Below are 24,516 nucleotides of genomic sequence, written 5' to 3' on the forward strand. Positions count from 1 at the left end.
TGCCTCTATCTATGCCCATTAAACAGCAGTTTTTCGAAAGCCCTCCTCATTATTGTATTGAGTGATGCACGTCTCCCCTGATCACTGCTACTTCACCTAGAAAACACTTTTCTGGCAAGCAGAGGCTGCCAGAAGAACACCAGCCAATAACTTGAAAGGGACGACTCATTCACAGAGCTTCTCTCTTGATCTTTAAAATACAGAATGTACACACAGACAGAGATGATTTAGGCCTTTAAAGCTGTGGAAATAACAGAATGAGGGCAGGAAAAATAAAAGGAAACTCATCAATAACTGTATTATCCAGTGATAGGTCTATAGTTGATACCCATGTCATGTTGCTTCTTTTGGAGTATTATCCAGCATTTAATTTATTTCTTACCTAGACAGAAATAAATGTGGTTACAGCATTTTTCATCATTAAGCTGTAACCACATTTCTTCTGTATCTTGTTTGAAATGCTACAAAACACAGGAAACATTTTCAGAACAGATGTAAAACAATTTCCTTTCCGAATGAGTTGCTAACGAACTGTTAAAAAAAGCAAAATATGTAGTTTTAATGTTTGCCTTGGAAATAATTTCCAAGCATTCACTCTCATAAGAACCCCCTCTCCAACTTAAAACTTTAAAGCAAACCAAAATACAGGATTCTAAAACAATGTTGAAAGAAAAGGTCAACACATCCAGTTTTGTCAAAGCTTAGAAACTGACCAGTGCGGTTAATTGATTTATCACAAACTGCATCTCTCGGGAAGAAAACCAACTTGTGAATTTCTGGCAATCCCTATTGCAATACATGATAACCACAACAAAAAACTGTGCATCTCCATTAGAAAATAAAATTAATCAGGTGAACCTGCACCAACTTGAACTGAGAAAAGATTAAAGATGAAATTAAATCTTCCTTATAAAATGTTTTTAGGGCAGTTGAAAACAAATGATGATACCGGTGGTGATTTTTACAGAATTTGGAAGTACTGGTAAATGGCCCAGACCTCGATACCTGCTGGATGGAGGCTCTGCATTACTGAACTTGTGCATCTCTGATTTCAGAGATCTAGCCGGGCATTCCTGTAGGTAAAGAGGTTATACTCCAGGAAAGGACAAATATCTTTCGCAAGCAGGAAGCAGAAAATTAGTTTTGTGACCAACAAGGCCGGTGGACACAGTACCTCTATCGTTGGGTCATACTCATCCACAAAGTGGTTCTGGATGAGCTGGATGGTCAGAGCGCTCTTCCCCACGCCTCCAGCTCCCACCACCACCAGCTTGTACTCCGTCATCGTCGCCGCTGGGCCTCACCGTCTGCGGGGGAGAGGAGAGAGTCTTGAGCAAGGCAAGGCAGCGGCTGCATGCGTCTGCAACACTGGAGGCCCTGCGCAGGTTCTTCTTCAGGACCATCATGATTCTCCAGCTGTTAGCTGTTTGGGTAAAAAACTAAAACTCACTGGGTTTTGAAAGAAGCAGCTGACATTTACATCTATTAGAAGCCATATTCAAGCTTAAGGTGAACTTGTGCCCGGTCTTCACTGAGGCCAGTGCTCTGGAGACCCACATAGAACCACTCCTCATATCATCACACAAGGTGCGAGGCTTCAATTCCCTTACCCCCCTACCCTTTAAGTTAGATAAACTTCATGTTTTCAGCTTTGCCACAAGACCAACAGCCTCTAAGTGAGAGTGCAAGGCAGATTCCTCAAGAGTAGTCTTGCACTCTCAGATTTGGCATGCTGCAGTGAAACTAGAGCACTGCTGTCGAGACATGCCCTTACCCTGTTTTGTTTGAGGTTTCCCAGGTACTCAAGTCAGAACCGGGACTGTCACACCTACTGTGGCAATTTCTTCAAAAACAAAAAAAAACTAGATGGCTGGGTGGTGAATGGAGGTTGCCGAGTCAGGTCCCGGCTCTGTCACTGACTGACTTTGTCTCAATGTACTGTAGAACTGCTGAGATGCATGTACTTCATGGACTCTGCAGACACAATGTGCCGTGTGGGATCAGTGCTCACAACGTGCCTTTGCATCTGCCTCCATACAGTACATTCAACTTCGGTTTCAACGCCTGTAACAGATTTCCTAAATGCCAATCAGCATGATCAAATAGTGGTTTTTGTTTCAGTTTGCTCAGCATTGCTTCAGAATGCACACTGTAGTGCATTTATGAACCTGACCTCTTGCACCCACTGTGATTTGGGGTTTCTGAAGAGTCATTTTTGACTACACAGTTTTGTAGTCATTACATGCTGCTTACCAAAAAGAAACTGGATAATGAGGAAAACGGAACTGGTGGTCTTGACATCTGCTTTCAGAAACACAATTAGTTACTCTTGTGTTTTAATAAAATCATTAACATATTTAACATGGAATTCTGCAAAAATGTACCTCAGGATACTATATATTAACAGCTTCACAGTACACACATACCAAACGTTATTAGGTTTCTAAGAACATAAATGAATATAAAAGAATAAGAAGGCATAAAAGAAGATTCTCCCTTCAAATTCAAATCCCAAAATGAACTAACTGAAGGTAGCTATGTACGGTATTGGCTGGAAATACAACCAAAGAAAGTCATGTTAAAATGAAATATTCTCCTAACCACTTGTTCCTACTATTTTTAGAGACGTTCTTTTGTAGCAACTACTATGACTTGACAAAATATTCATAGCACAACACAAATTAATTTGGGTAATTTTTATGACTTTATTGGAGCATGCATGGAATCTGTTCGTCACTGGCTCTTTGCATGACATTTTCCCAATAATGTACAGGCTGAGCCACACATTTGCAGTGAAGCCACAGTTAACAGGGTGGCCGCTGCCCCCCTGGAGAACTGCAGGAGGGAACGGTCTAAAAATAAAGCAGGGCTTTAAGAATCTGCCTTCACTCCCCAGCAGATAAACAGTATACACTCTGTCCCACACAGTGCTGGCGGTCTTAAAAACGACATAATGGACACTTTGCATGGAAAAATGAATAAGAGATTGTCTTTACCTGAAAGGAAATATATTTAGTTCTGCATTTTGGCAGATGCTAGCTAGAAAACAAAAACCTTACTGAATTTCCCTTTTAAATAACTGTAGATGTACTGTAGCATAGTAACTGTAGATGTCAAAACTATGCACGGATACAACACTTTTAATTACAAGAAAAGGAAGCTGTACCTGTATTGTTGTACATATGTTTAAGGAAAGAAGATGAAGATCCGACAACGTACGTACTGGTAACATTCTTTGAATCCTGAGTCCTAAATACAGAATAAACCAGCAGGTTTGTCTCTTCTGTAAGTATCTAATTTGATACTCTGGCAGCCAAGAAAGGAGAAAACCTTTGTGAGCTGGTAAGTGAAAGAATGCCGTTGACCTGCTGAGTCATGTTCATGAAAGATTTCCTCCAAGCCCAGCTCAATCCTGGTCTTGGCTCTTAAAAGAAGTGTACGGCGAAACTGTAGCATGTCATGTCTTGCAGAATGCTACCCATACCCTTAAGCAACTTAAATATTTCTGTTAGCTTGTTAAATTGATGCATTTTAAAAAAAGCAGATGCATTTGGTACATTTAAACTCTTACCGCTGATGACAGCAGGGAAAAATGTGTTATAGAAACTTTCAGATTTACAAAGATATAAAGAAACTAAACTATTTTATGTTGGATATAGACCTTCTCTTGGTACACAAATCAAAACTGAAAAAAACTGTCAATGGAAAGGCTGTACCGAAAATACAGCCTGTTAAAACGAAAGTAGGCTTTTTTCTAGAAAGATGAATTTCAACTAGTCAGCAAAATCATTGTTCTTTTCTCTGACAATAAGGGTTTTGTTACTTGCTGTGAAGCAATTCTGCTCAGCAATTAAGTGAGAACAAACAAGTCAGACTTGAGTCCATAATTCAGTCATTATGTTTTCCTACAAATTTGGGGGAAAAAAATGATTAGACGAAAGAACACGTTCCTTGTTCCATCTGGATGTTCCTTTCTAATTTTAACCATAATTAAATTAATTGGTTTCAATCAGAATGGCCTCTCTTCCCTGGAAGCAATCAGATCCTTCTTAAACCTTGTCTGAACACTTCAGATCCATTTTGGCTTTCAGTTGCTCTTTGCAATTTGTTTTCTTATTGTAAGTTACAATATTTTAAGTATTGTAAGGCGTTGTTGTAGAACTGACTCTAGGATGAATTCCCACAGTTTTCAAAATGCTTTATAAAATAAGGTTCCTGTAGTAATGTTCATCTCTGGACAGCACGCCTGTGGATCTTAGTTATCAGCAAAAACAAATGACTACCAAGGGTTTAAAACTCAATGCTGGAGTAGTGAAGGTACAGTAAGTCAAGGACCAGTGGATTAAAAAGAAACCAATTTAACTTGCATGTGCTGTGTGAGTTCTAGTAAGACACTTAACTACTCACAGGCTCGGTCTAATTAAGCAACACCATAATTGTGATACATCTAACCAGGCTGAGAGGTTTTGCTAATAATTATACTTTTGATGAAGTGAATGTTAGTCTCAGTAATCAGCTGTAAAAACCTTAAGAATAACCTAATTATTTTCTCAGACATACATAGGATTTACAATTTAACTGGTCCCTCACCTAAAAACCAGAAGGCACTGGGTCCTCCATGAATTCACTCCCCTGGTTTTTGCCTATAAAGAAGAAATATTTGTAAAAATGACCAGTTAAGAACTTTACGGAATTGTGCTTTTTTAATGTATAATTGCATCCATTAGTTATCACCTTGATGCTTCAGATCATGTTGCTTTACTAGTAAAATTGAATAAAATATAATTTTTATACGATAAGGTGGCTTAAGACTATTCAGTCAGCATAGTTTTGCACTGAATTCTGAAGGACTTCATTGATGAGCCTCCCCAGACCTACTCAATATTCAGTCTAAAAGAATACACGATGAAGAATGCACACCAAGCTGGATGCTGATCCTTTAATTTACAAGGAGTGTAAAGCTTTGACAATATTTTTTTTTAGAAATTGAAAACACACTCACAGTATAGTTCCATTGTTCTGAAGTCTGCAGAACAAAATGTTCTCTTCTGCTGTATGGTAACTGCTGTGTGTGGGCAGAGTGTGTCTGAAATAAGAGCCCCTATTCACACTTATCTCGCGCTGTGCTAATGAACTCAGCCATGAACTCGAGAGCAGGCAGTGGAACAGGAGGGCGGAGAACTGCGTAGGCCTGCTGATCCGGAATGGGAGATCATTAATCTGTAGGTAACTCTAGCTAGGTTCAGGCTCATGTTTAAATCTGCTCCGAACGCCTATTTACATATACATTGATTAATTAGATACATAAAACTAGTTTTTAGAATTTTCAAATGGAGATTGAAATAAAGCCTTAGAATGATCAATATTTCAGGTGTGGGAAAGCATTTTTCTTTCACACCAAGGAAACCTTTTAAGAGTGAATGAAAAAGTTTTTCACATCTGGCTCTATGGTAAACAAACTCCAGCCAGATTCCGCCTCAAGTCAGCTATCCTTAAGGCGTTAAAATAAACAAATTACTAACAATCCAAATCCTAACAAGTGACTCTGAATAACTGTGTGAGAATCTGTGTAATGGGCTTTCTGTAACTGTATGGCGAGAGATAATAAAGCAGTCTTATACAACTGTAGTACTGATGACAGCAAAACACAATCTTAATTCAATACAGCACAGGGAATGTCATCTCGTTTCTAACCCAAGGAATTTATAGCTGAATGCTTTTTCCAGTTCAGTGAGCAGAAAAAGACCTAAATAAAGTCCACCCATCTACCTGACAGGTTTATTAGCCTATCAATGTTACAACAACTGGCCAGCTGTTTCGACACTTTGCAGATCTCATTAATTCGTTAATCTGGAAGAGCAATTAGCAGTGGCCTCTGGAATGACCAGCTGGCGGTGCTAACTGCAGCTGTCAGTCAAGGCCTCGGAGCGGAGGATCCCGAGAGACAGGGAGAAGGATCACAGAGGCTGGACTCGAACGGGCAGAAATACAACACAAGCAGCTGGTTTTTGAGCTTTGGCTGGGAATTCTCTGTGAAAGCCACTGTGGTGTGAATAAGGAGTCATAGGATTAGTACAGCAAAAACACTCAGGAGGAAGAAATAAAGCGATCAATTTTTTTTGGAAATGTTAAGATATGGATCAAAGAAAATTAAATTATTTTCCGGCAGTTCAGTAAGGGTAAAGAATCAGATTTAGCTGGTATTCATCAGCTCCTTGCAGGTAGATTCACCCTTGCAGGGTGAGAGAAAGGACCTCACAGCTGAGGTCCCACAGCTGGAACACTATATAATTTACTCACTTTTTCAACATTTATTTTTAAGCCCTTTTAGACAGTGGAATTCAGAAAGGTTTCCGACTCAACTTACAATAGGTACAAAGAAATGTTGAGGGCTAGTGTGACTTGCCCGTTCAATTATAAAATTGGGCCAATCACCTCGTTAAGAGCAAAAGGGAAACCAGCGGACGAGGTGACCCTCCAGTCTTGAGCGAGGCACTGAGTTTGAAGGAGTGAGGCCGATTCATTGCTAGCGTCTCCTTAGCAACAGCAGATGAGGCACAGTGTTGGGCTCTCACCTACACTGCTCCATTTCAGATGAAGGAGATGTAATTGTCATGGATACTGCCATCCATTTTCAGTGTAGGCCGAGCCTACAGACATCCAGAATGAAACTAATCCTGATCTCTTTCAGTGCAGACTAATTCAGGAACGCCATATCTGTGCTCTTTCTAGTTATTTGTTTGGCTTGTTCAGCTCAAACTGCAGAAGTTACATTAACCTGCACGTTGAGTAAAAGATACAGAATAGAAATTCTCCAGCTGTGAGGCAGGGGTAAGATATGAAATACTGCAATACACAAAGACAGCAGCTTTGCCTTGATGAGGAAAGCTGACATTGGCCATGACAAGTTTATCAGGAAAGACAAACAGAAGAGCAACCACAGCACCTGCGCCAAGCTCCTCCACTTTCACAGAATTGAATTATCAGGCGGGGGTGACATCATCCCACATCAGAAAGAGGAGCCAAGTGAGGTGCGTGTCCATCCTGGTGGGATGCTGACAAGAATCCCCGGCAGGACACACGATATTCCCAGTGCTTGCAGGACAAAGGGCTCAAATCACACTCCAGTGCACAGGAGGGAAATGGTCAGCCAACCTCAGAGTAACAAAAACAAGGTACATTAAAGCCCCCAGCCACTCCCTGAACACTGATCTCTGAAGGAGAGGAGTTCTCTAGTCCTGTGGATAGACAAGAAAGCTTTGTTTTCCTAGCACATGCTTTGACAAGTTCTGTGAATTAACAGAAATATGGAACGGGGCACAATTTTAAGCAATGTTAAGGAAATTAAAAATGTCTGACTATGGACAGGGACTGTATATGGTATCTGGATGGAGCACATAGACAGCTGTATGCAATATTCCATATGAACTGCACAAAGCCGTTACACGTACAGACTGTGCCTTTTCTGCCTGCTCCGTTGTTACAGAATGCCCTTCTTCCAATCTGATCTTTAAACTCAACTTTTTCTATGGCTTATATCTGACTTACAGTTTATCCTGCATGTTCTTATTTCATTTTTTATTGTATTTTGTTTTTTTCTTTATCATTATGTGCAGCTCCCTGAGGTTTGGTAAGGTGCTTTATAAATAAGTTATTATTAATAATACCCATCCATCATAAAAGTGTTTCCTTCTTGTTATAGCATGGTAAATATCTACCTAAAATAGATCAAATGAATCTTGTGTTTATGGCATTTTAAAACAATGGTCAGTTCTTAAATATAATCTATAAGCAATGAGATAAATGTTAAATGCAGTTAACTGCACTGAAGTTTATTGCAAAAGAACCACTTTTAATAAAATTACAAAACTGAGTTGTCTTGTGGTTATAGACCATTTCTGGTCCGCAAGGAAAAGTGCCACCTGCAGATGCACTGGTGTAGAATCTCTGAAGAAGACTCTGAAACCCACATACAGCTCCTGAATCAACACATCTAGAGATCATGTCAAACACACTGTGAATTCAGCAGCTCTTGCCAAATTAATCCCACTGTTCCATAGAAGTTAGAACCTTTGGTGACATTCCATTAGCACATTAAATGGGCCACACTTCAGGTATAGCAACTGATTCACAATTAGCAGACATATCAAACGCACACCTTCTCAAGTGTGGGTCCTACATGTGCTACAGGATGCATTTTTTAATCCAGCAGAGCGACTGTCAAGTAACTAGCTCTCCATTTGCAACGGGCTATAAAGCAATACCTTTGTGTAAGACTTCTCTTACCCTAACAACTAACAAGGTTGTGTTGTAAATGTTTTTGGGAGCTCACGAGCAGCAAGTCTTTACTCAACGTGCAGTGCGGGTGTGCCCATGTGCTTGAGTTAACAACCATCACCTCAGGCTATACTCATGGATCTGGGCACAGATGACAGGGACAGCCTTGGTTTGCCACATATTTTGTATTTATATAAACCTTTCATCCCACAGAATTCCACAATATAGGTGGGAGAGGCACTACATCCACTACTGAGAAGCAGCCTGTACCTGTTTGACAAAGGATAAACCAACTGTGCCAGCAGCTCCTTTACACAGCAGTTCAGGAGGAGAAGCGAGAACTTACTTCATCAGCTAATCTAAGGAGGTAAAATTATGGAGACTGGATTGTGCTAGTGCAGGGTTAACTCCCCTCTTTTTATGAGCAGTACCATGGAATCTTCAGTGACCAAACTATCAAGACCTCAATATAATGTCTCATCTGAATAATGGCACCTCCTACAGCAATGTCTCTGGTCACCATACTGTGGTATTACTGTGTGGAAATTCTGGTCCTGAGAAAAGAGCATCACCTACCGGTCCACCATCACTAACAGCAAAATTTTGTTTTTCCTTGCTCAGCTTCCCAATTCAGGCTAAAAGACATTAATGGCACTGACGAATAGTCCAAGTTATAGTAACACCATCCATAACCATCCAGGACATAAAGCACTGCTAATTTTTGTGGTGCATTCACACTCTGTGAAAATAACTAGCTTCATAGCATGCCTGCACTTATCATTTATTTAGATGTAGGAATGAACTTTGAACCAACAGAACTCTTTGCAATTCATCTTCAGTTATCTGTTTTTGTCTCTCAGTGTGCATAAGCTGAAATCTCTTGTGTATGTACAGTATCCACAAACCATTCATAAGCACATTGATTTGAGGCAAGCAAAGAAAAGGCTGCTTTATGAAAGGATTTGCTTTTGTGTGACATCTACTGTATATGAATATGTGGCAGCACAGTAGAGCAGTGATCAGCATTGCTGACTCGCAGTACTGGGGCCCTGGGTTCAGTTCTGGAACTGGGTGCTCTGTATGGCGGTTGTATGATCTCCTGATGTTCGCGATGGGTTTCTTCTGTCTGTTCCGATTTCCTCCCCCAGCAAAAAGACATGCTGGTGGGTTGACTGACTTCTGGGAGAACTGGACCTGGTGTGTGTGTGTGTGTGTGTGTGTGTGTGTGTGTGTGTGTGGGCCCTGTGACTGACTAGGGTGTACCCTGCCTTGCACCTGTTACTTGGCTCCGTGATGCTGACTGGGATGAAGCTGTTAAAAAAATGGATGGACGGTCATGTATGAACACATAGGACAAGCAATGAGGATGGAGTTAATCATCACATCTGGTATAGAAATGCTATTCTAAAGACCGGTGCATCACACAGGACTTGCAGCCCTAAATGGAAAAGCTGTAGGTACAAAGCGGAGGAGCTTTAAACCAACGCAGAGCCAGGAGGCTTCCTGAGAGGAAACTCTCGCCGGAGTGCTGCCTGCCTGGAAACCGAGCCCCTCCCACCGTCCCTGTGCGCATGGTGGTATCGCAGGGACACCTAGGAGAGGGAGGAAAAACAAACGCTGGGAAAGGGCTTTGTCAGCAGTGTGGCACAGGAAAAACTCTCCCAACCGGGATCAGACAGAGAACTGAAAGATCAATGGTAAACAGCTGCTGATAAAGGCCCTGTGTTTTCCTCCTGAGAGGAGAGATTAGCATAAAGCTGTGAAAATTGTTTTTTTTTTAATTACCACTTTCGTCAGATGCCAGCATTATCTATACAGCAATGTAAAGCATTACAGTAAGAATATACAACACAAAGTTTAAGTTCAGAAGTTGACATGGGGAGGTACTGGAATTTCCATAATACTTCAGATTTATAAAAGCACTGCCTAACCACAACATTTTTCCCTCATGGACAAAGTTTCTTACTTTACTTATTCTTTGTTCCAAATCCTAACTTTTTAAATTCTCCCACTAAAAATAAAAATGCAATATGTAAAAATTCATATTACTCAAAACATTCACATTTCAATGAAAACTATCCTTTTTGATTTGAAATTTAAAAAAAACGCCATTCAATTCTCCTTTCTGTGGAACCAGACTGCATGCATCAGAGCTCAATACAGAGAACTTCTGAAGCCCAGAAGGTGCAGAAATGACTATAATCTAGACAAGGTTCAAACCCAAAAAATGACAGAACAAGAACTATAAAATGGAAGGTCAAAGATCTGCCCAAACAAGGCAGGTAAAATCTACTCCTCTGCAAACCACACATGTTTGGAAATCTCTTACTTCATCGCAGGGAGTGGTGCTTTATTGACAACACCCAGCTTTTTCCACAAGCAAAGACGGATGACAGCAAACACTCCTAGTGCATCAGGTGTGTCTGCAGCAAGCGCAGAGAACTCATCCCTCAGCTGCCTGGCTGCAGCCCCGCAGGCCGAGTGGAGCTGGGTGTGATATCACCAGGGTTCATTACAGACAACTGTAAACTTCCTGCTTCGGGACAGGATGCTGCACCCTGTCGAAAAAGCACTTGTGATGAGCCAGTGACGACTCGCAGGGGTTAAAGCAATTCCAGAGTCCTGGACTGTGTGTGTGCGCCTGTTTTTTTTTTTAAGGGAGCTGTGATGGAAACTGTTTTCTTGTTGCGAACATCTGTACCCTAGCAACCTCGCAAGCAACCAAACAGTACCTGCCAAACTGTGAAGGAAGGTAACGCAATATTTATAGATGTGTCGAGCAAATGCTGCTTCTGACAAGCTACAAAGAGTAAATCCATCTAATTTAAATCTCTGTATCGACATGCTACAAGGGGACACATACATCGAGATATTCGCCTGCACAATGTCTGCAAGTTAGAATCCCCCTAATTTCTTGACCCTCTCCTCTATATCCGAAGCCATAGAGCTTAAGGATAACGGCAAAAGCTCTTTAAAATGACACGGTGAGGTAGCAGGGAAGCGAAAGCCAGCATTTCAACCTGATGTTTTGTCAATGGAGTCCCCCCAGGAGTGGGACTGTAACACTATGGCAGAGAGCATATCAAATATAATCAAATATAAGATTAGGAAGCAGGCAGGTTAGGACAGTAAAAACTTCTGCAGTTCAGAAGGATTAACATAAAGAGAGATCCTATCCTCAAATTGGCACAAAGCCCATTACTGAAAGTTTCCTCAACTTGGGTCTGTCAGCGGACAATGGACTGGCGTCCTGAACAGAGCTTATCCTGCCTTGTGTTTGTCTGGCTGCCTGGGCTCTGGCTCGCTGTTACCCTGCATTCCCGATGAATGGATGATTGGGTTTTTACTCAAAAACAAATGTACTTCAAACAGTAATAAAAGTTTAAGAAAAAACACAAAATGCTATTACTTAAAGGCAGATCTAGTTTGCAATCCTATTTACTAGCCTTGTGAAATCAGACTATAATAAATGTATTTATCTTAATCTGATTTTAGTCTTTTGTACAGTTCTGAGAACCATGGTCGTGTGTACTATAGCGTAAGCTTTACTCTAGCAAATGACACATGGATTCCTTGGAACATACCATTTTATTCACTAACAGCTACTGCATATAAAACAGATTTATTGCCCACAAAAATGGGGTTTTATGGTATGTTCCAACCTGCCTATGTGAACAATGGGTGAGAACGTTTCTCTCAAATGACAGAAACAATCAGACTGGGATGGAAATATGCAGCAGAAGAAAGCATTCTCATCTCATTCTCAGATTTTCTCATTTTCCTCACCGAAGCACAGAGACAGACATGGTAAAGTATCTGTAGCTTGGTTTAGCAAACCTCTTATGAGACCCCTCTATCAGCTTATCACAAACCATATTTAACCAAATTAATCTACTAAGAGCAGATTCTCAGACAAGGCCTCCTTCTTCTTCCTGTCCAATTCAAACCAGCACACGAGACACAGACCTAATACACTGCAAGCAAGGCACCAAGCACAAAAGGGAGTAGACACAACCACATCATTGTTGATATCTGAACTTGTCTCTCTCACAATGGCTTGATGCAGTTGATCATGCAGAAGGATGACAAGGTTTTTATACCACAGAAACAGAACTGAAAGTGATCATTGTTGTAAGGCAGGAGTCTGAGATCCACAGTGAACCAAAAGGAGAGAAAAGGTCCAAGGGGTTTGCGAATACAGATGTCTTTCAATAACGAGACAGAGCTACAGCTAAAAACATTTACTGAAACCAAGCTTATTAAATGTTAACTTGTTCTTTCATATACTGCTGAGGGCTAAAATAACCTGGAAACCACAAACTGCTGATACTGTGGGAAACACTGGTTTAAAAAAATTACTGTGCAGGTGCATCAAAGCCCAAAGAAAACTACAACTTTAATATTGGATTCGGTTATAGAATCTCCCAAATGGCTCTATCCAGTTGAGTGCTTCACTGGTTGAGATCTGGAATATATCCACTGAAAACGGTTGTTGGAGATCTGCCGATTAAAAAAAAACGATTCTTCACTTTTTGGAAAAGCTAAAAAAACCTGTCAATTTTGAATCTGAAGAAAAATGAAATACTGTAGCCGATTTGAGAAACAAAGTGCAGATACTAATAGTACATTAGTGTGACAACCCAGGGTGTGAAGTCAAACACTTTGCCAGGTTGTGTGTGTGGAAGTGAGGGTACTGATTCTGGTATGAGGGGAGGAAAAACTAAATGATAGACTTCAATTTATTTAAATATTCAGATTTCTGAATATTTAAATAGATTAAAGTCTATCACTGAGTTTTTCCCTCTCTGGTCCTGGGTCTGGCCTGTGTGTTCGAAGTGCAGCACGAAACCGCTCAGCTGACACATGGGCACCAGGCAGTGACCCTGGTAAAAGAGCTGGAGTGAAAGCGTGCACCATTTCGAAATATTTCCAAACCGAAATAAAAGCGTTTCACTTCACATGTACAAGAAAACGCTTGGAGCTAAAAGATTGATGTCTTCAATCTGCAAGAAAAAAAGAGAACTAAGACTGAGCCGCTTACATAACTGGAAGCCCTGTAATAGCTGCCGCGCAAACCGAAACCAGGGGGCAATTACGAAGCTGAATCGAATATAAACAAATTAATGGTTAATAACCCAACAGAAACTCATGCTTGTTTCAGGATTAGTGTTTGTGCAAACAGTGGGGGAAGCAGCCCTTCTGGGGAACAGCACCTTCAAACAGAACCAGGAGGCACGGCTCCTGGCAGAATCACGCTCGCTGAACTTTCACCTGCTGATGAACAATCAGCTGTTCTTCACACTGCGACTCCAAAAGGGTTTGAATGAAGTCCACATCACCAGGCCGGCAGCCTGGGAGACGGCACTCCAACATTCTGGCTGCTCTTCCAATTCTGTTTGCAAGAAGCGTGCAGATTTCTACACTGACAACACTGACTTCGGCAAGATATCAAACTGCATGCCAACGGATTCCTAGACTGAAAAATTCCCATTTTAGAAAACCAATGCAGAGTATGCCGATAAAAGTTATTCTGCAAAAAGTATTGCCCAGATTAACTCAATTTAATGAAAGGAGGTTATACATGAGTAAGATCCTTATAAAAGGATGAAAGCAGGAAGAATAACCTTGTTTTGCTGCTACCATAACTCAGACATGATCCCTTGCTCTTGAAAGGAAAATTAGTTCCACCCATTTTCTTTAAAAATCTACTTTTCACAAAGCCAGGAATTTACACAGTATTCATGAGGCAATCATGAAGGGGAAATGGTCATAATTAAGCAATAAGCCTGACGGGGACTTAAAAAACAAAGTCTGTAGCAAACCTATACTGTAGCATAAACCAAAACCTACAAAAAATTTCAGTTTCAAAATGTTGAGACTAAGATATACACCTGCGTTTCCCAGAAAGAAACAAAGCAATGAAGCCAAACTTAAAAATGAAAATAAACCAGTGAACAAAAGTTTAATTCAAGAGGCAGCTGCCCTCATGACACAAGGTAGCCGAGTTGCATGAACACATTACTGTTATTCAGGGCCTTGAAAACAAGGAGAAAAGCAGAAATGCTGAAAATAAATGTTAATTGTGCTCTACATTCAGTAATATGATCTACACGGCCTGCTGCTTCAAATAACAGTGATGCTGTACTCTATTCTCTTATCCCCTTACTCAAGGCGATATGCATGAGATATGCGTGTGTGTGTGTATATCCAGAAGCCTCAAGCGGTAGAAATGAGCAGCTCGTTTTGAAACGGTATCAGGCCCAGGAACGTGAGGATAATCTTACATGATGGCGCAATGAGACAGCAAGCTGGGTCCGCTGGACATGTGTCAAGACCGTTTTCACCCTCAGCGAGACTGCACTGCGTCAGCAAGGACACTACAGCACTGCTCACGGCTGCCAACTCCTCCAAAAGACACCAGCTCCAGATCACAGTATTTCCAGTTGCAGTAAGCAATTTTAAAATAAAAGGGTGAAGAAACGCTAGGTTTTTATAGGTACCCAACAATTCTAAATCAGTCAAGACCTGAGCATCACGGTAATATAGATGAATGAGGCTGACACAATTAATTCAAATGGAAGTTGTCAAGAGTCCAGGGTGGAATAAAACCAGAAAGCAGTGACCCTGCAGGAGCTCATACATCGCCAAGGTTTAAGACTTTCAAGCTCATCTAACCCGACCATCATCTCCTCTGCTCGCACGAGGGATCGAGTCCCCCATGTCAATTTTTGAGGGACTGCATTTGTTTTTTCTCAGTCAGGTCAAACTGACGCACTTTGAGCATGGCATGAAACTGGCATTCAACCTGGACGCCTGCCAGCCCATCTTCACATGAAACATACTGCACTGCAGAAGTCCCCCCGCTCAACATGGGGCAGGCATGGGGTTGGCGCAAGAGCCAACGTTAAACGAAGGTTGCAAAACACTGCGGTCTACCAGCTTGTGCAATAACCCCCTTTTGACTGATGCCACTGTCCATATAAGGTCAATTTGTTTCAAATCTGGTCTGCATGGCAGAAGGAGGCAAGAGGGATCTGTGGGATGACAAAGATGGCTCCTGTGTCCATTGCTGGGCTCCTGTCAGACGAGCAAAACCATGTGGGATGTTTTACATGGTTTGAACACAACAAGCTAGACAAGTTGTAAACGAGGCTATATTTTTCAACATAATGCATTTTGCTTTTAATTCACTATACAGAGTAAAAACCTAAAGTGAGTTATTGGTTCCAATAACATTTGTTGTGATTTTAGTCTATTATGTTTGAGCAGGTAGCTGCGTCAACTTGCATAGGAAAGGAAAAGAGACAGAAGGTTTTGGCAGTGAAGCCTAACTCAGGTGTTCCTTTACTTTTCCCTTTCAGCATGGATTAAGCCTTTACCTTTGTGTTGTTACTGTAACAGGGGGCTCTGCTTTCACAATAGGCAAGAGTAATACTTTATGATGCCAAAAAAAGGGGATGGAAAGAATTTCAGGACCAATGGTGTGCAAATATTACTGGAAGATGGGCAGTTCACACAATGCCCATCAGTAAACTTGAAATGCTTACTGGATGATCTTGACAATGTCTTCCACACAAAATTACATCATGTGCTTTAACACAATTTAGGATTAATGCCACTTCTCTAATGACACTCATTTGCTTCACAGACGCTCGATTTAGGTTGCCTTGCACTTGTTGCATTGCCCTAATGAAAGAAGAAAAACACAAAAATAAGAAAGCATTATTCTATGCCTGTATGTCACAGCTCCAGTCTGGAGGGCGCAGTATCTGTGGGTTTTCACTTGATCTCTCCTCATAACGGCCACAGTGACCTCATTATTACCTTAACTGGACCCATTTAACACTTGTTAACTTGTCTTCAGCTTCAGGATTCTGGCACTGCAGGACTAGAGCTGTGCACCAGCAGTCTATGCAGCTGACAGGAGAGAAAAAACAGCAAACAGTAAACTCAAATGGAAGTCTTTTGAAAAAAATGGGCTGCTACCTGTGGTAAAATAACTTCCTCATTCACCCAAAGGACATGCACAGCTACTAGAGACGCAGCAAAAAGGCAATTCTGATACACTCTACATCACAGCTCTGTATATAAAAGGCCATGCTAATAAACAACCAACAACAGTGACATCACCCATCATAGTAAACAAAAAGACCTAGTGAGCCAGAAACTGTAGAACACTGGCAGAACAATTAGAGTTAACCATCGCTGTTATCTTGCCGAATGCTGAGCTGTGCTGCCACTGCGCTTCAGGAACCAGGAGGAATGATGGGAAGGCGGCAATGCCACAGTGTTGTGTGCTGGCCCATAGGGGCCCCTACAATTTTCTCCACCCAACTTGGAAACCCAAACGTACCCAAACGTGCTTACGCTAGCCAATATTTCAGTTCTAAAAATACATTTTAGTAAGAATAAAATGGAGCAGTAACCATCTTCCTCTACTGTAAAGTTATTGCTAAGTTCTGAAATCCTAGTATACTTTTACAATGGGTTCTCCTCATAATATCCCAAGAAATCTCAAACCTAAATGGAAAATGAGACACCACCCTCATAACAAATAGCACTTACAACTGAACTGCTCTAAGGAGAAAGACTTCATACAGAAGGGTTTTAGATAATAGTATGTTTGTAATGGTTTTGGACCGCAGAAAAGGTGTCCTGTTGGGGATAGAAGTGGGAACACTACTCCTAAATAGGGTTAAAGATTGCAAGGCAGGTGAGGTCGTCTCTGATGATATTGGAATTTACTCAAGCGATTACCAGAGGCATGAAATTGTGATGAACTGATCATGGCAAATAAGTGTTCTACAAATCAGCCCACCAGCTCAGCCATCAAAGCCTGAAAAGAGGAGGCAATGTGCTCGTAACCAGCTTGATCCACGACACATCAAGTTTTTTTGTTCAAAAAGCAAACGAAAGCAACGTTTCGGAGCCCTGTAATCAGGAACCCAGAGCCCTAACCTTATCACAACCCTAAGCTCAGGAACAACCCAGGAAAATGGTTCAATTGCACTACATCTGGAGGGTGTTTTCACTAAACAAAATGACACAGTTGTCCTGAGTATTTCTGAAATGGCAAGATCAGATGAAAGCTGGCTTGATGCATATTCTCCACTTCGCACAACTGTGCACGGCAGCAAATGGAAAAAGCCTGGAGTGCGCAAGGCGTGCACATTTTGCTACAGCTTTAATTAGCAAAAAGCTACCCCTTTCAGCTTCCATTAAGCATGCCTTTTAAAGCAGGGCTTCATTGATGAACCATGTCATCCGCCTTATATAGATCTACTGCAGACAACCAAAAAAAAAACAACGATAATGGATCCAAATCTGCAGAACAGTGCAGGGATATTGGGTCTGTTTCCCCTGTGCATAGCCATTAGAGACTTTAATTGGTTAAAAGATCCATGTTAGCAGACCCACAAGCCAGCATAAGAGATAATTGATTTTTAATGCAGTGATAATGGTAAGAAGAACCTCTCCTGGGAAAGGTCAGAAGAATGAGGCTTGAACACTGACAGACCAGCACCGTCACTCCCAACCAACTTTGCTGCTGTCGTTGTCATCACTGGGCTACATGAGACCACACCACTGTGCTTCAAGGAGCAGTCCTCAATGTACAATACAAAATAAAAACAGAACAGTCCTAATTAAGGAACAAGTAAAGGTTTATTCTTACTGAAAAGAGAAGAAAGGAAACGTAACGTTTCAGCTGTGGAGCCTTCTTCGGGTATGACACATGGAATAAACCATTACTTGTTCCTTTGAAGCCTACACATGCTGACGCAGCTACCTACTTGAACTACAGTCCTAATTTATGTCATTTATTTCCCTTCATGGCACTTACAGTGTTGCGATATAAAAAACAAGTCGAGGAGGTACAGTAGGTTTTCACAGTGAGTCAATAAGTCACAATCTAGGGCCTCACGAGACAAGGCACTCTCGGACACACAGAATTACACTTGAAAGAGAGTATAACTCGGATTTTCACATGAACATCGTTTACTGAATCACAGTCCTGAAATGAAAGAACAATATTAAGTGCACAAAAATTCTGCAGGCAAACTGAACATTTATAGTGTTCTGACGTTCTGAAGGGGCTCTGAAGAAACAGTCAAGCAGACGCAAGCACGCTGCCAGCTCCCCCATTTTCACAAACAGGGATAAGTGCTGAAATGCCATTTTCCTCCATTTCTTTCTGGCATTCCTTTAAACTTCATCCTGAAGTTTCAGGGAAAGGGCTACCAATACCTGCTTTGTAGGACACCGTACTGATGTCACCATTAGTCGTTCACTGGTGGTCACTTCTCTCACTAGAAGACATGCATGTATATTAAAAACTACTATCAATCCATCCCCGTACACAGTCAAACAAAGAAAACCTAAACGAGTCTACAATATGTAATGTCATAAACTATGACCTAGTTTGCTGACTTTTAGTCCCACTAAAGAAAGCCTGATGTCATTTAGTTGGAAGCATGTCTGACTAACAGATGTCCACAATTGCTTTATTGGACAATCTTATGTACATCTGATGGCCTACAGCCAACAAACAACAGATATCCAGCTTGCTTCCTAAAGCTCCTGGGCATACATACAGTATATCAATAGAGCATGCACATGAACATGCCACTTAGCCAAGCCTGACTACATTCACAACAATGCATGACTCAACACCAGATGAGATCTGGATATCCGTGGGCTGGTATAGACTATTCTTTTAGATGTTTCTTTCTGTTTCAATGATAGGAGGTTCTTGGCCAAAGTCTACCATCAATGAGCATGTTTGATAATTAGTCGCTACAATATGGGGTTTCAACAATATGGCTGGTAACTTGCTCCCCACACCCACTCTGTGTGAAAAGGGGACATTTTTACTGCTCATTCTGAAAAGAACCACTGCTGACTTTCAAGATTGAAATTATTTTTAAAGGAATAATTTTACAGGATTTTGAGCCCTTGGGATCAGGTTCTCCTTGAGCCTTTTCTCCAAAGGTTCAGCTCCTTCAGGTTGTCACTTAGGCCAGGACAGTCTGGTTGATCTTCTCTGGACTCCAGGACAGCAATATTATCTGGTATTGTGGTGACCAAACTGTACACAATTCTCCAATTTTAACATAACATCCTATGATTTAAATTTTACACTTTTAAATACATAGCCAAAATTTCTGTTGGCCATTTATTGCTTCCCCACATTGTGTAGAAGATGTAAATGATGTGTTTCTGAGCAGTGGATGTCCTCAGAGCAGCTCTCTACCTGTGACAGGTTACAGCACCACTCAGCAACCCAAACTGCTACAACTTCACAATGACAAACCACCACCTCAGCCCAGCAGCAGTGTTTGTAAATTGCATCACCCTTCACTAGAACGAAAACTAGATTATTTCTAAAGATTCTTACATTTACAGGGCTACCTCACTGATCAATGACACCAACACAATGTTCTAGACTCATTTCATGCTTTTTTTTTTGCTGTGTGATTTTTGTGGAGTTACCAGACATTCTGGTAGGTTGGCCTATGTGCGAGTGCGTGCTCGGTGATGGAATGACATCCCGTCCAGGGTGTACCCCGCCTAGAGCCTGTTGCTTGCTGGGAGAGGCTCCGGTTCTGCTGTGTCCCTGAACTGGATAAAGAAGTTAGAAAATGGCAATTAAAGACAGGTGCTCCATCTTCAGCACAGAGCTGATACCCATTCAGAAGCAGTTTCTTTGGGCCCTTTCAGGCACAGTAACATTTCACAGTCGCCACCCTGAACGTCAATACTTTGGCACATGGAGACTCATTTTCAAGATTAACTCATCTCATTGTTGACACAGACGAAGAGTGTAAGGACAGGCTTGTTTCAATGTGCTCTGAGGGAAAGGAAACGCATTACTGTGTTTATATTTCCCTGCAGAAACTCAAAGTGAGCAAATGCTCAATCAGTTCCGCAGTTCTGATGACTAAATCTGGGTCTGCATCGGAAAGCCTTGCTTTTTTCCCTGCTACCTGAAAACGCTTGGGTGATTAGAAGCGAGATCAATTTATCAGCCTGTCTTTTGCAGAGTGACAAGCAGCTAGACTTGTTCAGCAGCAAACTGCTTGACAAGGAAGACCGTGGGTTAAGCCGATATGAGCACATGTTCAGTTGACATTTTTTTACTGCTGCTCTATTGAAGGTCACTGTGATTTTAAAGGTTGCCTTGCCCAGCAGGTTCACAGCAACCACGCAATCCAGCTCTCATCAAGGTGTGAACAGAAACAACATACCTCCGCTTCAAGTTACGATAACAAGAGGCTGATGAGTGCAATTACTGTTGAGGGCAAAGAGACCTTGTCCAACCAGCCATCCATTTACTAACCGCTTATTCCAATCCAGGATCACAAATCAGCAGCAGTTTATCCCAGCTTGTAATGGGTGCAGGGCAGGATACACCCTGGATGGGACGCCAGTCCATCACAGGACACACACAGATGTACACACAGTCACACCAGGGTCAGTTTTCCCTGAAGCCAATTAACCTACCTGTATGTTTTTTGGACTGTGGGAGGAAACTAACACGAACACAGGAAGAAAAACATACTCCGTGCAGATAGAATGCCAGATCCAGAATTGAACCCTTCAACTTAAACCTGGATTCTTTATATATTGATTTTAAAGCCTTGAGCAAAGAGTAATAAATAAATAATAAATTTTACCATGAACTCTTCCATAGATCCCCTGAAGAATTTGGTGCAAATTTTGTTATAAAGCAAAATTAAGGGCACTATGTATGAATAAAGGAGATCCTAAAAAGACTGGAAGACATCAGTATATCTGCATATTGGAAGTGTGTGGCCTACACAAATATTGCAGAGTAACTCACTTCCCTTTGCCTTGAGTATTCCCTTCGCTGGTGACGTAGTCCCATCAGACGCTCATCTGAAAACACACAGGCATAGTCCCATGTTCCTCCCAGTGTCTCTCCCTGCTCAGGACAGCTGGCAGGCACCAAACAAACTTCAAACAAGTGATTCAGTTCGCAAACGGAAATACAGACACAAAAAGAGCCTAAGGCTTTGAACAAACCAAAACACTAAAATGAAATGTCTTAATCTCAGGCGGAACACAAGCTCCAGTCCTGGGCCTGGAGAGCTGCACACCTGCTAGATGTGGTTCCAGCCCTGCTCTCAGTTACACAATTGAGCCCTTGAATCAGGAGCATTAATTTGAACTGCTGGACTGTTTTCAGCTCTAAAAAATGTTTGAGATGGCCTTTTTGCTCTTAATTTCATAAGCAACATAAAATACCAAACTTTTTAGTAGAAAAAACTTGTATAGACTTTGATCAGGCGATTTGTTAGTTTAGCTAATGCTTCAATTAAGTCATCAAGCTTGGCTGAAATAAAAATCAGGAATGGGAAATTAAACCACAGTTCTTCGGGGGCACGGCAATAAATAACACATGTGTCTTTAAACCTGTGTCAGAACAAGAACTTCCTTCAAATACAATGAACCAGAGACTGTCACTCTCTATTTCATAGACACAATTAAGAATAGTTATTGTAAAATCTGTTAATGTGAGTTACTTCAACGCTCTTATCTTACATTTCTATTGATTCTTCTGGTCACCAGTCTTGTCAATAAGCTTTAGTTACATCTCTGCAGCATTCCTGAGACAAAAAAATGATTTGTATACTGGAAAGATAAAAGGTTTAAGGTTAGCCAAACCATTATCAATTATTTTACTGTAGGGTGTCCAGTTTTTCAAGTATAAAGAAAAGTGAATCCCCAGAATCCTACACATCAGATGGTACTGGATGTTATCAAAAAAACTGCAAAACCCAGGGGCTGCTTGCATTTGTACCATTTGCTTGGCCGAAACAGAACTTCATAAAACATGAACCAGATGAGGAAACTATGAGATAATGCACTTAAAGAAGAGGAGGCACATTTTTACACAAAGGGTTGCCTGAGCATGGAACAAGCTGCCCTCTGATGGAGATGAAGCTGACACCCTGGCTTTTTTAAGGAATAGCTGAATGGGAACCTCATATCATTTAGCTCTTGGCACCCACAAGAGCAAATGGGCTTCCCGTCCCGTTTCAGTTTTGTACTCAAAACAATGGGGCCCATTATTACCGAACTATTTTTGCCATTGAGGTGCATGTCCACGTCCCATCTGGAGCGCTCAGAGCACACTGCACCCAAACTTGTCAGGAGTTTGAGTCCCTTTCTGTCGGCTACCTTCGGTTCCCAGGATATCGCGACGGTCAATTTACAAAGCGCTGAGGAATAATCCTGAAAGTTCTTTGTGAATATTAATCATTTATTATTAAATAAAAGTCGATAATTTATTTGAGGGCGTTATGTGGCCATGCGTTATAAGGACGTCTTTCTGAAAGATCTCTACAGCACAATTTGTGTCCATCGTCGTGCAACTGGAAACCACAGGGATTATCGACCGCTTTTTTCACCCTCAACAAATTGTTAATGCGAAACTAATTTTAACTACGTTTTTTCCCCAATCCGGAAACTGTTCTTAATCATTACCTCAATAAGTGCGACTGCTCATGCTGTTCTGGCACGCTTTAAAAATGAGGTTTGAGCCTTAAAACACAGCACAATACTGTGCATTAAGCCAATACACTGGCTTTTACCAGGGTGATGTCAGATGTGTGTCTTATCATAGCACGTTTCTTTATGCAAGAGAAAGGAACTTCTTCAAGGTTCCTTACTGTTAAAAAAGGAAATCCGAGTTCCAGTTTGCAATTTAAAGAACGATTTCTTACTGGTGGTGGAATACGGTAACTAAATTCAGTAAGCCTGGGACTAGTATAAACTCCAATAAAATGTGTCTAGATTTTCAAAAACACGGTGTTATCTCCGTCTTTTCCAGGACAATAATGAGGTGGATAAGTGTTAAAAAAGCTGAAGCATGCATTAATCGTCCAAGATCTTAAATAGTGTAAAATTATATATCTAGTCAGAAGAAGGATTCGCCCAGATTTATACATCGGAATGAGCTTCCGGTTCTCTGAGGAATCCACTTTGAAAAATACAATATATCGACGCGCATTCAGCTATGACATTCAGGTACCGTGTTTATATACAAGCGCTGCTATAAATCTCTGCAACAATAATCGATTTCAAACGGGTTCCCGCTTTGCTTTGTTATTAGCGCGACCAGGGAGGCGTCACTTTCGCGTTACAAATGGTTTTGTGTCAACAACGCAATAGTCTGCACCCTTTAAAGAATAAAAAATGCGAATAAAGTAAAATTATTGTTTTTTAAATATATCTGATGTTGAGTGGAGGAATGTGACTTCCGCAGTGCTACAATGAGGTTTCAGTTTTGCTGTGGCGGGCGACACCCTAGTCAGACTTGATTCACAAAGAGCCGCAGTCAAGAAGCAGCAAACTGGAAACCAGCAAATACTGTAAATGTTTCGCCGCAATTAACCACCTGAGCCCTTTCTACAAACCGTAAGAGAAAACGGGCAGCAGCATCTTTCCGAGAGCCGGTGGCTGTTTTCCCTTCGCCTCTCTGCAGCAGATCCTGCACTAAGTTTCCAGGCTCCGTGCGCTCTGCAGGTTAATGGGAGCACAGCCGAGACAGACGCTTTATCGCGTCAACAGCAGCTTGACTTCGGGAAAACCGCCGCTTTTTTGAGCCGTTTTACAACTCGCACGATTTTGTGTGTTGCAAGAAATAGAAAAGGAAAGCTCATCTTACAAATAAAAAAACCCACCATCAGCGGGGTGAGCGATGCAAACGACGCCTTTTATACCTCGGTAGAGCTGGGCGGCTGTTTTGATTTTGGCGGATCCGCTGCTCTCCAAACGCCCGGAGAACCGCAGGGGAAAAAATACCGCGCACACGCATCAATGAATAATGTTTATCTGAAGCTTCGTTAGCTGCGAGCAGAGAATGATTACAAAAGCTGAGAAAGCGGCACGATATTTGCTTACCAACAAAAAACCCGCTCTCCCGAGCGGTGGGAGCAGTGCAGACCTCTCAGAGACAGCGCAGTCCAGCGCACAAACTCGCGATCCTCCGGCCGGAGCACGGCTGACCGGTGTGCTTCTCTCTGCGCGCCGACCCGGCCGCTGCTGCTGTCCGCCGCCTGTGCTGGCAATGCCCGCCGCCGCCAGGCGCTCTCCCGCTGCTCCGGGGAAGGGCTCCGCCGCTGCCGAGCAATGTGCCGAGTGCGCACGGCGCCGCCGCCCAGCCCAGCCCGCTCATCAATCACGCCTCCTGCGCTCCGCGGGCGGGCTGCTCGC

At 41.8% G+C, this 24,516-nt stretch overlaps 1 protein-coding gene across 6 annotated transcripts in view; it reads right to left on the bottom strand.

Moving 5' to 3' along the window:
* The window catches only part of LOC102697398 (GTPase HRas), a 39,132-nt gene extending 14,679 nt beyond the window's left edge, over nucleotides 1–24,453 (bottom strand). The window contains exons 1-3 of one of the 6 annotated variants that reach the window (XM_015338219.2): nucleotides 24,205–24,452; nucleotides 4,591–4,643; nucleotides 1,175–1,307 (exon numbers count right to left, since the gene is read on the bottom strand). In XM_015338219.2, coding sequence (XP_015193705.1) covers nucleotides 1,175–1,285 — 111 coding nt within the window. In that variant the 5' untranslated portion in view covers nucleotides 1,286–1,307; nucleotides 4,591–4,643; nucleotides 24,205–24,452. Of the gene's footprint in view, nucleotides 1–1,174; nucleotides 1,308–3,166; nucleotides 3,191–4,590; nucleotides 4,644–6,946; nucleotides 7,136–21,118; nucleotides 21,175–24,204 lie in introns of those variants that run through there. The other 5 variants (XM_015338218.2, XM_069181712.1, XM_015338220.2 and 2 more) reach the window with 5 other exon arrangements.
* Between the last annotated feature and the right edge of the window lie 63 nt (nucleotides 24,454–24,516).

This window comes from Lepisosteus oculatus, chromosome 21 (assembly GCF_040954835.1).
Source record: "Lepisosteus oculatus isolate fLepOcu1 chromosome 21, fLepOcu1.hap2, whole genome shotgun sequence".
Lineage (NCBI taxonomy): Eukaryota > Metazoa > Chordata > Actinopteri > Semionotiformes > Lepisosteidae > Lepisosteus > Lepisosteus oculatus.